The 13,247-nt window shown below is 38.9% G+C and overlaps 1 protein-coding gene across 1 annotated transcript in view; it reads left to right on the forward strand.

Moving 5' to 3' along the window:
• Window positions 1-11,256: 11,256 nt before the first annotated feature.
• Window positions 11,257-13,247, forward strand: part of si:dkey-282h22.5 (uncharacterized protein LOC107988040 homolog) — a 2,838-nt gene continuing 847 nt past the window's right edge. Inside the window, exons 1-3 of the mRNA XM_053640270.1 lie at window positions 11,257-11,453; window positions 11,922-12,016; window positions 12,419-12,545. Coding sequence (XP_053496245.1) covers window positions 11,926-12,016; window positions 12,419-12,545 — 218 coding nt within the window. The 5' untranslated portion in view covers window positions 11,257-11,453; window positions 11,922-11,925. The remainder of the gene's footprint in view (window positions 11,454-11,921; window positions 12,017-12,418; window positions 12,546-13,247) is intronic.

A 13,247-nucleotide genomic window follows, 5' to 3' on the forward strand; every position in this document is an offset into this window, starting at 1 on the left:
TGGTGTTTGTTATATGAGATCATCGCTGTGTTGTCTGTCACAACTAACAAATGGTGACCTCTTCATTGAGGAAGAAAGAATTTCAGTGCTAGAAATACGGCCGCATCTCTAGGCAATTTATTTGCCACTCCAGATGAGGGCTTCTACAGAGACCGTGAGCTGGACAGCCGTCTAAGTTCGCAACCCGGCCTGTGAGGGAGGCATCTGTCATTACTGTCTTACGATAAGGAGATGCCCCTAGAGTGTGACCTGAGGCTAGAAACACCTCCAAATTCTCAGAGCACATAGGCATCACCCACACTGATTACTCTCAGAGAATTCATCCTCGGACGAAACCCTTGACTTTTCAGCCACCACTGAAACGGTCTCATGTACAATAGGCCCAACGGTATGACGTTGGCTGCAGCTCTCATAGAGACTGGAGGGGATGCCCATATACAGCTTTATCTTGCTCAATGTTGATAGGACTGAAAAAACGCCCTTATCGTAGTAGAATCCCATACAACCCCTAGAAAAGTTGTCCTCTGCACTGGAGAAAGCATTCTTTTCGTGAGGTTCAAACTGAGCCCCAAACTCTTCATGTGGGCAAGAACAACATCTCGATGTTGAACTGCCAGTTCCCTGGATCATTCTAGAATTAACCAGTCATCCAGGTAGTTCAGTATACGGATTCCTTGGAGTTGAAAGGGAGCCAGAATGGCATCCATACACTTTGTGAAGGTGTGAGGGGATAAAACTAGCTTGAAGGGGCGATATTTCTATGTGGAAATATGCGTCTTTTAGGTCTATCATCACAAACCTTCTGGCTCCTCAGAGTCAGCGAGAGGTTTTTTTTTTGTTTTCCATAGTGGAAGGAGGAGTCACGACGCAAGTTCCTCCTCCAGATCCATACGAGATCCCCAGGACTGCTGCCGAGGCAGCCAGCCGGCCCAGATCCGCAAGGTTCTGAAACCCAACTCCCTTTGGCAGAGAAAATAGCGAGCAAACCCCGAGACACGTCACACAGAAAGTGAGGAGAGAGGAAATTAAGACATGCAGTCTAGCTGAAGATAATAAGGCTGACGGCACAGTTCACAGGTGCCATTTTTATATCATGTGACACCCTTAATTGCCACATCACCTGATCACGGCAGGCCTATAAATATGCATGATGTTACACAAGCTTCCTATACTGGTCACGCGCGAGGGCACTTCCCACAGCGTGAAGCTCACGCAATGTTGAGTTCCCTTTGAAAGGGAACGCCATGACACTTTTTTATGCAAAATCCATGCTTAAGCTGTATGTACCTGAATGTAAGCAAACTATTCTGTAAGATAGTAATGCATTATGTAACCAACACAAGCCAACAAATCATAATCATAAATATGTGTCTCTTAATAGAAAGCTTCACTAAGTCAACAAGTACACATTCTTACTCAGTTTATGTGGAATGCCAGCCATACAAGTCCCTGTGTCAGTTGTTACTATAGAAACAATAATGTATTAGAATGAGCAGATAAATAGAAACCTTGCAGCTGTAGCTACTGTCAGATCTGCTGGTACAGAACATTAATCAAAAACCTTCTGACCAATCAAAATCGGGCATTAGACAGTGCTTTGGTATAAGCAAATATAATAAACTTATTACTTAATTAAATTCTTCATGAATTGTATCACATCTCTGATTGTTCTCATTTTATTCCATAGCTGTCAGTTCTCATAATATGTAATGAAACAATCTGCATATAATAACTCTCACTCCATAACATCTAAGGCTCCAACTTTCCTGCAGCCAAGATCTCCTATAAAAAAAGAAAAAATTCCACAGACCTCGCTATGAAATAATTTTTATGAGCATTTTTCAACTACCAGGCATGTTAGACAAATGTGTGCAATCATATTCATTTACTTGTGCCAGTGGAGCTTTTTATTCCTAAACCTTTCACCCACAGAAGTCAAACCAGTTACCCTGTGTTAGAACATGTACTGGAAATATTTTGTATCATATTACTTACAGGGTCTTCAATAAAACTCATTTAATTAGATTTATAATACCTTACTAATAACTATAACAACTATAACAACTATGATGGTGTTTGATAATTATCTTGATTAATGTAACAGCATTCACAAACACCAAGGTAGCACAATATTTACAGAATATCATTCAATCATCATATACATCTGCAACTGGGCCCTTTACTTTGGCTACATGTCCAGACAGGCAGGCTGTCCAGAGGAATCCAGGTCTCGGCTGTGGATTCGCACTTTGCACATTTTAAAGAGGACAGCTCCAGTATATGTTAACCTGAACAAATTTCACGTCTGAGTGCTCTGTCCCAGACCAGTTCGAAACCTCTCAATCAATTTGATTAACTTATCAGATTAGTTTAATTCAGTGGTTTAAGGTCAAGGTCAAGGTTTAAGTACATCCAGTGTTTATATTCCTTTCAAAATTATATAATGCATGTTAGTTTTAATGAAACTTTTTTCCCACTTTTATTGTAATTTCAACCATATACAGCTGGTACAGTACATAGTTTTTTCTCTGGCATGCCATCTAATGGATGACAGAGAATAAAGAACCACAGATGGGTGAAAAATTAGAAATAAAACTAACTTCCCGAGACGACATGAGGAAGAAACCTTGAGCCTCAAAAGGGAATCAGTGAGTGATTCTCAGATAGTGAGGGGTTAGTTACTGAAGATAAAGATCATGATTAAGATGTGATGGCTATATTATTAATTTACAATACTACTATATATATATATATATATATATATATATATATATATATATATATATATATATATATATATATGTAGTGAAGGCTACAGCAGGGGGAAGAGCTTTCTCTTACAAAGACCCACAGTTATGGAACAGCCTTCCAGTTAGTGTTTGGGACTCAGACACATTCTCAGTGTTTACGTCTAGGCTGAAAACACATTTGTTTACTCAAGCTTACCATGAGTAGACTTTCTTTTACGCAAAATACACAGTCTTATACATCACAGGATAGTAAACATACCTAATAATCTCCCCCTCTCTTTACCTCCCTCTCGCTCTCTCAAGCCAGACATGATTTTATGGAGATGCCAGTGATCCTGACCCTTTCTGCACTCCGGACCTACCTGATCCAGAGGTAGGATGCCCTACCTCTGGATGGAGCTCTCATCAACTGGGGGCTACAGCCTAGAGATTGCTTAGGATGGTACCACTTGAAGTATCATGAAATGGCTGTGGACCTCAATTCCACATGGACATTCTCACTGTGGTTGTTGGGACTACGGTTGCTGCTATGGCCTTAGGACTGCAATTACCAAATACAATTTTGCACTCAAGTCTCCTTTAGTGAACAGTGGATCGGTTCAACAAAGACTTCATGTAAAAACCATAATGAACTTCCCTTTACTTTGACACTATCCGTTGTTACCCAGATGAGGATGGGTTCCCTTCTGAGTCTGGTTCCTCTCAAGGTTTCTTCCTCATATCATTTTAGGGAGTTTTTCCTCGCCACCGTCACCAACAGCTTGCTCAATAGGGATAAATTCACACACTTAAAATCTGTATCTTGTGTTTATATGTTTCTGCAAAGCTGCTTTGAGACAATGACCACTGTTAAAAGTGCTAAACAAATAAAATTTAATTTAATTTAATTAATGCCTTGACACAAATGCAAACTACCATTTAAAATGAGCAAAAGAAAGATTAATATATAAAAGAACCTTTTTGAAGAAAGAGAAAGGGTTAAATTGTTAAAAAAAAGGTCCCATCTAGTGTCCTGACCTAAATCATTCTTCAATTTGTTTGTGGGAACCCCTAAAATGTTATGTAGAACTCTGCAACAGTGGCTGTCTTTCACACATTTGGAAGCAAGAACCCATAGCCATCCAAAAGTTTTGATGTATGTAAATGGTCTGCACATATATAGCTCCTTTTAACCTCAGTGGCTGTACAAAATGCTTTACACTGTTTCCCATTCACCCATTCACACACACAAAAACACACACACACACACACACACACACACACACCAATGGCAGCAGAGCAACCATGCAAGGGGCTAGCCTACCATTGATAGCAACTTGAGGTTCACTGTCCAAGGACACTTTGGCATGTGGATTTGTGTCGGCCGGGCATCGAACCACGAACCCTGCAATTAGTGAACAACCTGCTCTACCATCTGAGACACAGCCACCATTTTTTTTGGAGTTCAAATTAATTTATACAGAAGACACTGTCGCATAGACGTTTTACAGAAATCCAAATATAGACATACATCCTGGATAAACCAGAGGTGACAATGAGATGACATGAGGAAGAAACCATGACAGAAACAAGTCTCAAAAGAAAACCCATTCTCTTCTGGGTGACACTGGATAGTGGGATTGTCATCATCACTATATTGTAGTACAGTTATGCAGAGAGACAAAAAAAATTCTAAGTGTGTGGAAGGATGTTTAACATGTACACATATATATGAATAGGAGTCTCAGGATGATCACAGGACTGTTCTTAGGAGAAGTGAGTTTATGATATCCAGGTAGGATTATGCATTGATCAGATGAGTTTTATGCATAAACTATTTTTAGGAAGTGCTAGTCTTTAAGGCATCCTGGTGAGAATATACATAGCTACAGGACATGCCATAAGTGCAAAGGGGTTTGGGATATCAAACATCACAGCTTAGCAAAACACAATGTTAATGAAACCCCAGATTGACACATTTACCTTATAAAAAAGATTTATTAGGCAAAATCCCTTATCATTCATGGATAAGGAATATCCATGCGCTGACTACAGAAACTCACACGCGGTAAATGAATAAATCTAGAATCAAATTAAATAATTTTTTTTTTTTGGATTGTACCTGAGTGTAGAAACCTAATACACAGAATGTCTTTTCAGAGAGGGTTCCAATCAGTTCCCGTTAAGAAGTGACAACCCTGTAACTATCCAAAGAACCCTTTAAAAGGTCCTATTTTATTAGGTTCTCTCAAATGGCCCAATAAATTCTTTTCATTTGATTAGGCCCAGTTTTTGTAGCTTTTGTAGTTTGTCATTTGGAATTGGTTGTAGGACAGATTGTGTATTTTATTTGGCCCTTGTGTGGAAATGCACCCTCTGATATTCTGTCATTCACTTAAATTAAACTGAATGAAGCTGCTGAATGTGTCTAAATGGGGGCTGAAATTTCACCATATCACCCTACTTTTAATTCACTGAGACACCACCTGAAATAACAGAAAATGGAAGAAGGAGTCAAAATGTTGGTGACAGATCAGATATAAATATATTTACACATATGGATACACATATGAAAGTCTTAAGCCAAAGAAAGATGGATAGTATAAACAGCTGATAATTGATTTGGCAGTAATTATTGTAATTATTAACCTGCATGTGGATCTCTGCTTTCTGTTTTGGAGTTCTGGAAAATTGATTGTCTCAAGATAATTTATAGACCTTTTTATGTAGTATTCTGGCATTTAATCAAAAATCTTTTCCACATCTATCTTTAACTTGCATGTGCTCTTTTTCAGCAGTCATACTCAAAGCCATTGTAATTCTCTGTACACATGCATTTTCTACTGCTGACTCTACTATTGTATCTTGAACATACACTTATACATTTTACATGATCCACAGTATTATAAAAGCTTCTTAAAAACTGCACATTGAATGTTACATTAGCAATTTGCAGCCATGTTGTGGATCCATACTAACTGAAAGTGCAAATGTCTGTCACAAGAACATCTTGCCAATTTTTTGAATGATCATGTGAGCAAAGTGCGGCAAAACTTCAAACACCTCCAACATGTGAACAATTACTGTGACTAGTGATGAGATGCAGCCTGAATTCTTTTTTTCTGATTATCAAAAAAGATGTGGCAAACATATGCTGCTGAAATTAAACTTCTCTATTTGCTACAGCATCTCTATGTCTTCTATTCAGTGCTAAGATTCAAACAGATTAAATTAAGGATGAAAAAAACAACAAACAGAGAATGTGAGCCTGCATTCCCTTCTTAATTAGGTCAATAACAATGGTTTCTGTTATTCCTTCCCAAAGTCCAGGTTAGACTGGGCTGTGGAAAAATCCTGGCCCAACCAATGGACTTTAGAGTGGAACCAATACTGAACCTGGGCTTGCAAAGGGTCAGAATATAGCATGAATCTGGAACCAAACCCCTGGCAAAATATTAGGAAGAGTCTTGGCACTCTGCATGACTATTCATCATCCAAAGCTCTCCTCTCTCTGGAACAGGCAGCAGGAGACTGTTAATCAGGGAAAAAAATCAGAACTTAACTACAATAGCAGTTGAAATGTTAAAGCGTTTAGTTGCATTGAGAACTTTCTTCTTGAGTGACGTTACCTGAAGATGCTAGAACACGTGCTGCTTGCTCGATAAATTCAATATACAAGAAGATTTGTCTGTCCTCATGTGCACCCTGTAGGCTGCTTCACTTAGTTAGATAGCTAAAGGACAGTCCAGAGAATAAAAAGCAGATCTAATACACAAAATACTCACTAACATAAACAGGGAAGAGCAAGACTGGCAGTCAGGAAGTTGGGGAATTTTGCCAGTGGGCCATTCCATGATGCTAACGCTCACAGACCCTGCTTGTGATTAGTTCAGTCTGCTAATTTATGATTATTCATTTCCTGTGTTAGTGGACACATGTAGACTTGATGAGAAAGATGATGCAGTGAAAGTGGTATATGAAAATGATCAGACTTTGGTCTACAAATAGCTGTACTTCTGGTTTTAATAAGAAATGTGACCACTGACTAGTGAGACTAAGTCTGAAACTAAAATATGTATTAAAATTATGTAATGTCAAGTGAGAAAACTTCACTGGATACATGGGGAGGCACCGATGCGATCATTTGAAACAATGATTGTCATATTAGGAATGTCTAAATAAAAGTCTAAATAAAATACAATTGGATAAATTAAACACATTAAATAGAAGAAAAAAAAACAGACTCAACTGAGAAAGGTGACACATGGTCGTTGTAAATTGTATTTTTATTTTTATTTATAAATATAAACAGATACGGCTTTCTTTATAAGCCTTGTCTATTTTTCATGGGAAAGATGAAATGCTGTGATCAGAAAATTCCACTGAAATTTAGTTTAATAGCTGTCAGACTGCATTATCTGAACTCTCTGCTGGTAGCATGGCCACCAAAATCATTTTCCATAACTTGGAATGATTACGTATGTTTAAACACAATTTGTCTATCAGTTTAAGACAGTAGACTTGGCTTGCACAAAAGCAGTAGAGAAACACTAGCCTTGGGGGTGGTACATGAGTATAAGCACATATTTTCTTTTTCTTTTTCTTTTTTTTTTTTTACTGCTATCACTGCAACATTTATACAACTGAATACAGTGTGATTTACTGAGATATCGTGGGTGTTTTGGTGCTCACTGCTAAAACCCCTTTGGTACTTTCAGTGTGTATGCATGTGTACGTCTAGTTTTACTCTTTTTCTGTGCTCTTACTTTCTGAATGCTGAGGTGACTAGTGATGAGCCTTGTTACTGCCTGACTTGTAACTGTACTGATCTCGTTATTGTAAGTCACTCCTTTTTGACGTTTTATCATTCATAGCTTGGCCAACTACTGTGTATTTGCACCTGTGACAAGAATGAGATCAAATCATGTGTAGACGCTAGTGAGCAAGGATGCACTTACAAGAAGTAAACATTGCTACAGTGAGGGAAAAAAGTATTTGATCCCCTGCTGATTTTGTACGTTTGCCCACTGACAAAGAAATGATCAGTCTACAATTTTAATGGCAGGTTTATTTGAACAGTGAGAGACAGAATAACAACAAGAAAATCCAGAAAAACGCATGTCAAAAATGTTATAAGGTCCCCCTGCTCAAGAAAGCACATATACATGCCCGTCTGAAGTTTGCCAATGAACATCTGAATGATTCAGAGGACAACTGGGTGAAAGTGTTGTGGTCAGATGAGACCAAAATGGAGCTCTTTGGCATCAACTCAACTCGCCGTGTTTGGAGGAGGAGGAATGCTGCCTATGACCCCAAGAACACCATCCCCACCGTCAAACATGGAGGTGGAAACATTATGCTTTGGGGGTGTTTTTCTGCTAAGGGGACAGGACAACTTCACCGCATCAAAGGGACGATGGACGGGGCCATGTACCGTCAAATCTTGGGTGAGAACCTCCTTCCCTCAGCCAGGGCATTGAAAATGGGTCGTGGATGGGTATTCCAGCATGACAATGGCCCAAAACACACGGCCAGGGCAACAAAGGAGTGGCTCAAGAAGAAGCACATTAAGGTCCTGGAGTGGCCTAGCCAGTCTCCAGACCTTAATCCCATAGGAAATCTGTGGAGGGAGCTGAAGGTTCGAGTTGCCAAACATCAGCCTCGAAACCTTAATGACTTGGAGAAGATCTGCAAAGAGGAGTGGGACAAAATCCCCCCTGAGATGTGTGCAAACCTGTTGGCCAACTACAAGAAACGTCTGACCTCTGTGATTGCCAACAAGGGTTTTGCCACCAAGTACTAAGTCATGTTTTGCAGAGGGGTCAAATACATATTTCCCTCATTAAAATGCAAATCAATTTATAACATTTTTGACATGCATTTTTATGGATTTCTTTGTTGTTATTCTGTCTCTGACTGTTCAAATAAGAACACCATTAAACCTATAGAAATCTACCATTAAAATTATAGAATGATCATTACTTTGTCAATGGGCAAACGTACAAAATCAGCAGGGGATCAAATACTTTTTTTTCCCTCACTGTATATTGAACTAAACTATAAATATGTGGAACTGAATAAAATTAAGTGAAGGACACAAGGGGGGTGAGGTAAACATAAACTTAAAGCAAATAACTAAGCAACAAAGTAAAACTAGGCATAGTAAGAACTGGTCAATGCTAGAATACATGGCATTGTGTAACCACACGCCCAAAGAAAATGCATGTCTTCATCACTAGAGTTTCTGGCTTTGTTCTATCCCTGCAAGTGATGTCACCCTGTATATAGCTGCCATTTTGAGGACAAATAGGGGAGTGACTACATCAGTGTTGTTGTGTCTGTATTTCATTAGGAATATTCATTTTCATTTATGCTTATATCCTCCCTAAAGAGTGCTTTTTTTCTCCTCCTTATGAAACAACCTGAGACGAGACTAAAGTAAGGTGAAAGAAGGTATCTTTCACCTCTAGTTATGGAAGCAGCAACAGCAGAAATCTGAACACAAATCTGGCATCAAAGAAGAAGAATGTGACTAAAATTCAAGGGTAGTCTATTAGATGCTGAGTTGAATTGTGCATGCAGTTTGGTAGTGATCCATGACAGTACCCCTTTTGAGTGCTAGCACAGTGTATCTCTTAGTATGTATTTATCCAACACAGTCAAGTCTAAAGCTATGTTTTTTTTCTCTTTCTGGTTAATTGGTAGTCAAATTTACTCCTTGTTTTTCTTTTCTTTTCTTTTTTTCTTTTTTAAAAAAAGACCAAAATCTGATCCCTTTCCAATATAGTACTATAAGCTTTTATTTGTTTCCACACTCCAGCCTTCCTCCAAATCCAACTCCTTTGAGAACATTATCCAGAACAGTCTCACCACACATTCACAATATTATCATTACGTAATTCAAGCACAGAAGTGTACATCTGCATGAGAACAAGAAAGTTGTTTCAGAACAAAACACTGGTTTCTATTTTGGTTTCACTCTTTAAAACAATATTAACAGAGGTCATTAAATCCATCCATTATGTCAACACTCCTGTTTAACAGAACAACTTGTTTGTAGTATGTCATCAATGTTTTTTTAGTTTGCCATAGTTAGGCTTGGTGAAAATATAATGTGCCAGGCATAATTTGGGAAGAAATTTATCCATTTACATTTACATAACATCTTCTGTTTCTGTTGAGTTCTCTGAAGAGCGTCAAATGAATCAGAATGGAAAACATGCTCAAAAGTAGAAGAGTAGAAACCCTAAAGAAAATAACACTTTACTTTAGATGGTCTAATATGGATATAAACATTAATATAGTTAACACACAACTCTTCTGCTCTCTCACATTGCCTTCAGGAACTTTTCATTCTGGGCAGACAGTAATATCAATTATCATTTTATGCTATGCAGCATAAATAAAATATTCAGATGAGGTTTTTATGAAGTGTGTCAGTTACAGATTTCCAGGTCTTCCACTGTCATCTTTCCTGTTCCAGGCTGCTTGGGCTCACTACAAGGCCCAGATGTTCCACAGACCATTACATTCAGATGCAGGAATGCACTGCTGGAATGATGCCCTTACATGAAGTGTTTCTCTACTGGAGCTGAGCATGACCTCTACCAGGACCGATTCTTAACTGGTACCGCTGGATTTGATTGAGCGCAACAGAAGATGGCTGTGGGTGGGATAGGGATCACTTTTGGTTGTGAGAATGAGGGTGAAACTACTTTCTTAATGCCACAGAATCTTCCTCAGCTCCTGTTCCAACCCTACCACTAGAACTTGATCTTACCTGTCAAATCCCTGTTGTCATCTTAAAGACTGTTTCCTTATTTGGCAAGCTTGTTTTATGACTCCTTGTAGGCTTTAAGTCATTTTAGGAGCAGAATTGTCCCAAAATACAGCACCTGTCCTAAATAAATACAAAAAAGTCATTTGCTAGACATGTAGTAAGACAACTAGTTAGTTGCAAGGTGTTATGACTGTTGATCAAAGTCATACATATTATCAAGGAACCTATTTAATTTAATTACATTGTGTGTGCTGCCAGGGGAAAAATCCACCTGATGTACATTTTTCCTACTGTATGAAGGGAAGGCATTAAAACAGTACTGGAATGTAGAGTTGGTCTTTTGTTTCTGGAAATTATTATACTTTTGGCTATGATGACTATTCTAGCTGTGATCTGACTCCTACTTTGGATTTGATTGGTTTTTAGACATACCCAGATAAAAGATCAATTATATCCTCCATTTTTCTTTTTTCTTTTTGCTGAAGGGGAAAGTCATGTGGACAGAGGGAGAGCATAAAAAATCCACAGAGACAGTAGCGTGAGCTCAGGGTCGAACCAGGGACCCTGGAGCTGTGAGGCGGCAATGTAAAGCCAGATATGAGATAAGTACCAAGTTATGTTTGCTAGGCAAATGCTACTAACACATGCTATGTGTAACATCTACACAGAAAAAGAGAAAGGAAATAACTATATAGGTAAATAAATGTGCCGTTAAACACTGTGAGTAACTATGGAGTCAGTTAGTGTATAAAAGTACTCTCTCTTTCTCTCTCTGTTTCTGTGCTCTTCTGGAGGCGTGAGCAGGTTGAGGGATGGCTTTTGGGCTTTGGATGCTGATATAAGAGAGCAACTCCGGACATGTTGCTTCATTGTCAGCACACACAGTGGTATTAATCTAAGCCTTGGATATCATTGACAACAAGAGCACAGTTATCACTCTAAAGGTATTTGACTATGATGTAATTGTTTGCTTCTAGTATTATCATAACATTTAATGTCAGAATATATATTTATTTTTTGTCAAATGCTTATTACATTTGCAATGAGGTCACTGAGAGGAGCACATGTAGGCTTGACACTGTTAGACAATGATACATCTGATCTGTAGTTTTCTTGATGACTCAATGCATGATCTTTATGTTAGAAAACAGCCTTGATTTATGTTGTGCACTGCATGTTAATTACATACAGATATGTGGTTACAGTATAACGCTAAACTCCTACGCCAGACTCCGCCTAACATTGTTGTGTCCGGGAATATTTTTTTCCGGGGAACATGTGAAACATATGCTATTGTTGAATGAACTCAGAGCAGATGAACTTGGGAAGTTGAGGGTAATATGTTATAATGTTTGTAGTGGCTGCATATCAAAGGATTACAGTTTTAATGACATCAGTGTTGTGTTGCTAAGGACGATGAGATTGAAGAGGGTTCTGATCCTGCTGGTGCTCATCTCTTTATGCGTCGCTGAGAAGAAGAGCACTCAAGAAACATGGGAGCACAGAGGTAACAGTTTTCTCTACAGAATTCAACAGTTCAGCAGAATAATCATAGATTCAGGGCTGAAATTACATGATCATTTTTCTGTGTTGTTCTCTAGTGCTTGTACTGTATCATTGCAGAAAAATGTTGGCTATAATATAACTGATGCTCCCAGTGTTTTTAGTTTTGAGACATTTTTTAAAACTACTCAGTAAAAAAAATTACTTGCAAACATGTGCTGTATAGTTTTTTTTTTTTTTTTAATCTCCATATGGGTTACACATAAAAACCAAAGGCCTTTCCTAAAGGACCAAATGTGGCTCATTGACTCCACCACTGAGCTCCTGCCCACTATATGGGCACATACCACTCAATGCATATATTTGACATAATTTTATATGTTTTGTACAACTGCTTACCTCATAGACAAAACAAATGGCAAAAGCTGCTCAAACCTGACCCAAGTGCTGGACAACTGGAAATATGCCATCATGTACCAGGTGAAGGATCTGCTGGTCAATGACCATGCTTCAGTCTTACCTGAATATGTAAGGTGAGTGAATGGCTGTGCAGAATGCATATTAATTACATTTATTTACTGAAAGGCCTGGCTGAAGAGGCAGAAAAGGGCAGCTTTTAGCTCTGGGTGAGCAGAAGTGTTGGGGGCAGTAACACCTAATCTGAGGTCTAGTTGCAGGGGGTTGCAGGGAGACGTCCCTGCCACTGCTCCTCCACCAGGAGCCGTTCTATGACCTTGCAGCTGACCTATGACATACGGGACCAGTGATTCGGAGCATGCATTAACAGAGCCAGTGGGGCTTGTCACATCCTTAATCACTAGGAAGATATGTATGGCTCTGGTTGTGGTAGGCAAACATGTTGGAGTGGTACTACGTGTAACAGGAAGAAACCATATGGAACCAGTAACACTGAGCATGCATTAATGGTACCAGTGGGGCTCACTACAGCTTTAGCCACTGGGGAGGCCTGTATGACTTTTGTTGCATTGGCAAGACACAAGGACGAGCAGGGTAATCCTATGGGCACTGGATGAGGTGTGACAGGCAGTAATACAATAGCAGGTCAATATCTACCTGTGCGATTAATAACAGAATATCATTGAAAAGCAAGTTAACCAGTCAAGAAGAGAAACAGAAACGTGGTTTTCTAAGAGCCACTTGATAATTGTGTTTATTAAGTGAAATCCTGCCTAAACTTTCTCATGTTGAGTCATTTTTATAGATTACTTTACCAC

The sequence above is a fragment of the Ictalurus furcatus genome, chromosome 2, assembly GCF_023375685.1.
Source record: "Ictalurus furcatus strain D&B chromosome 2, Billie_1.0, whole genome shotgun sequence".
Classification (NCBI taxonomy): domain Eukaryota; kingdom Metazoa; phylum Chordata; class Actinopteri; order Siluriformes; family Ictaluridae; genus Ictalurus; species Ictalurus furcatus.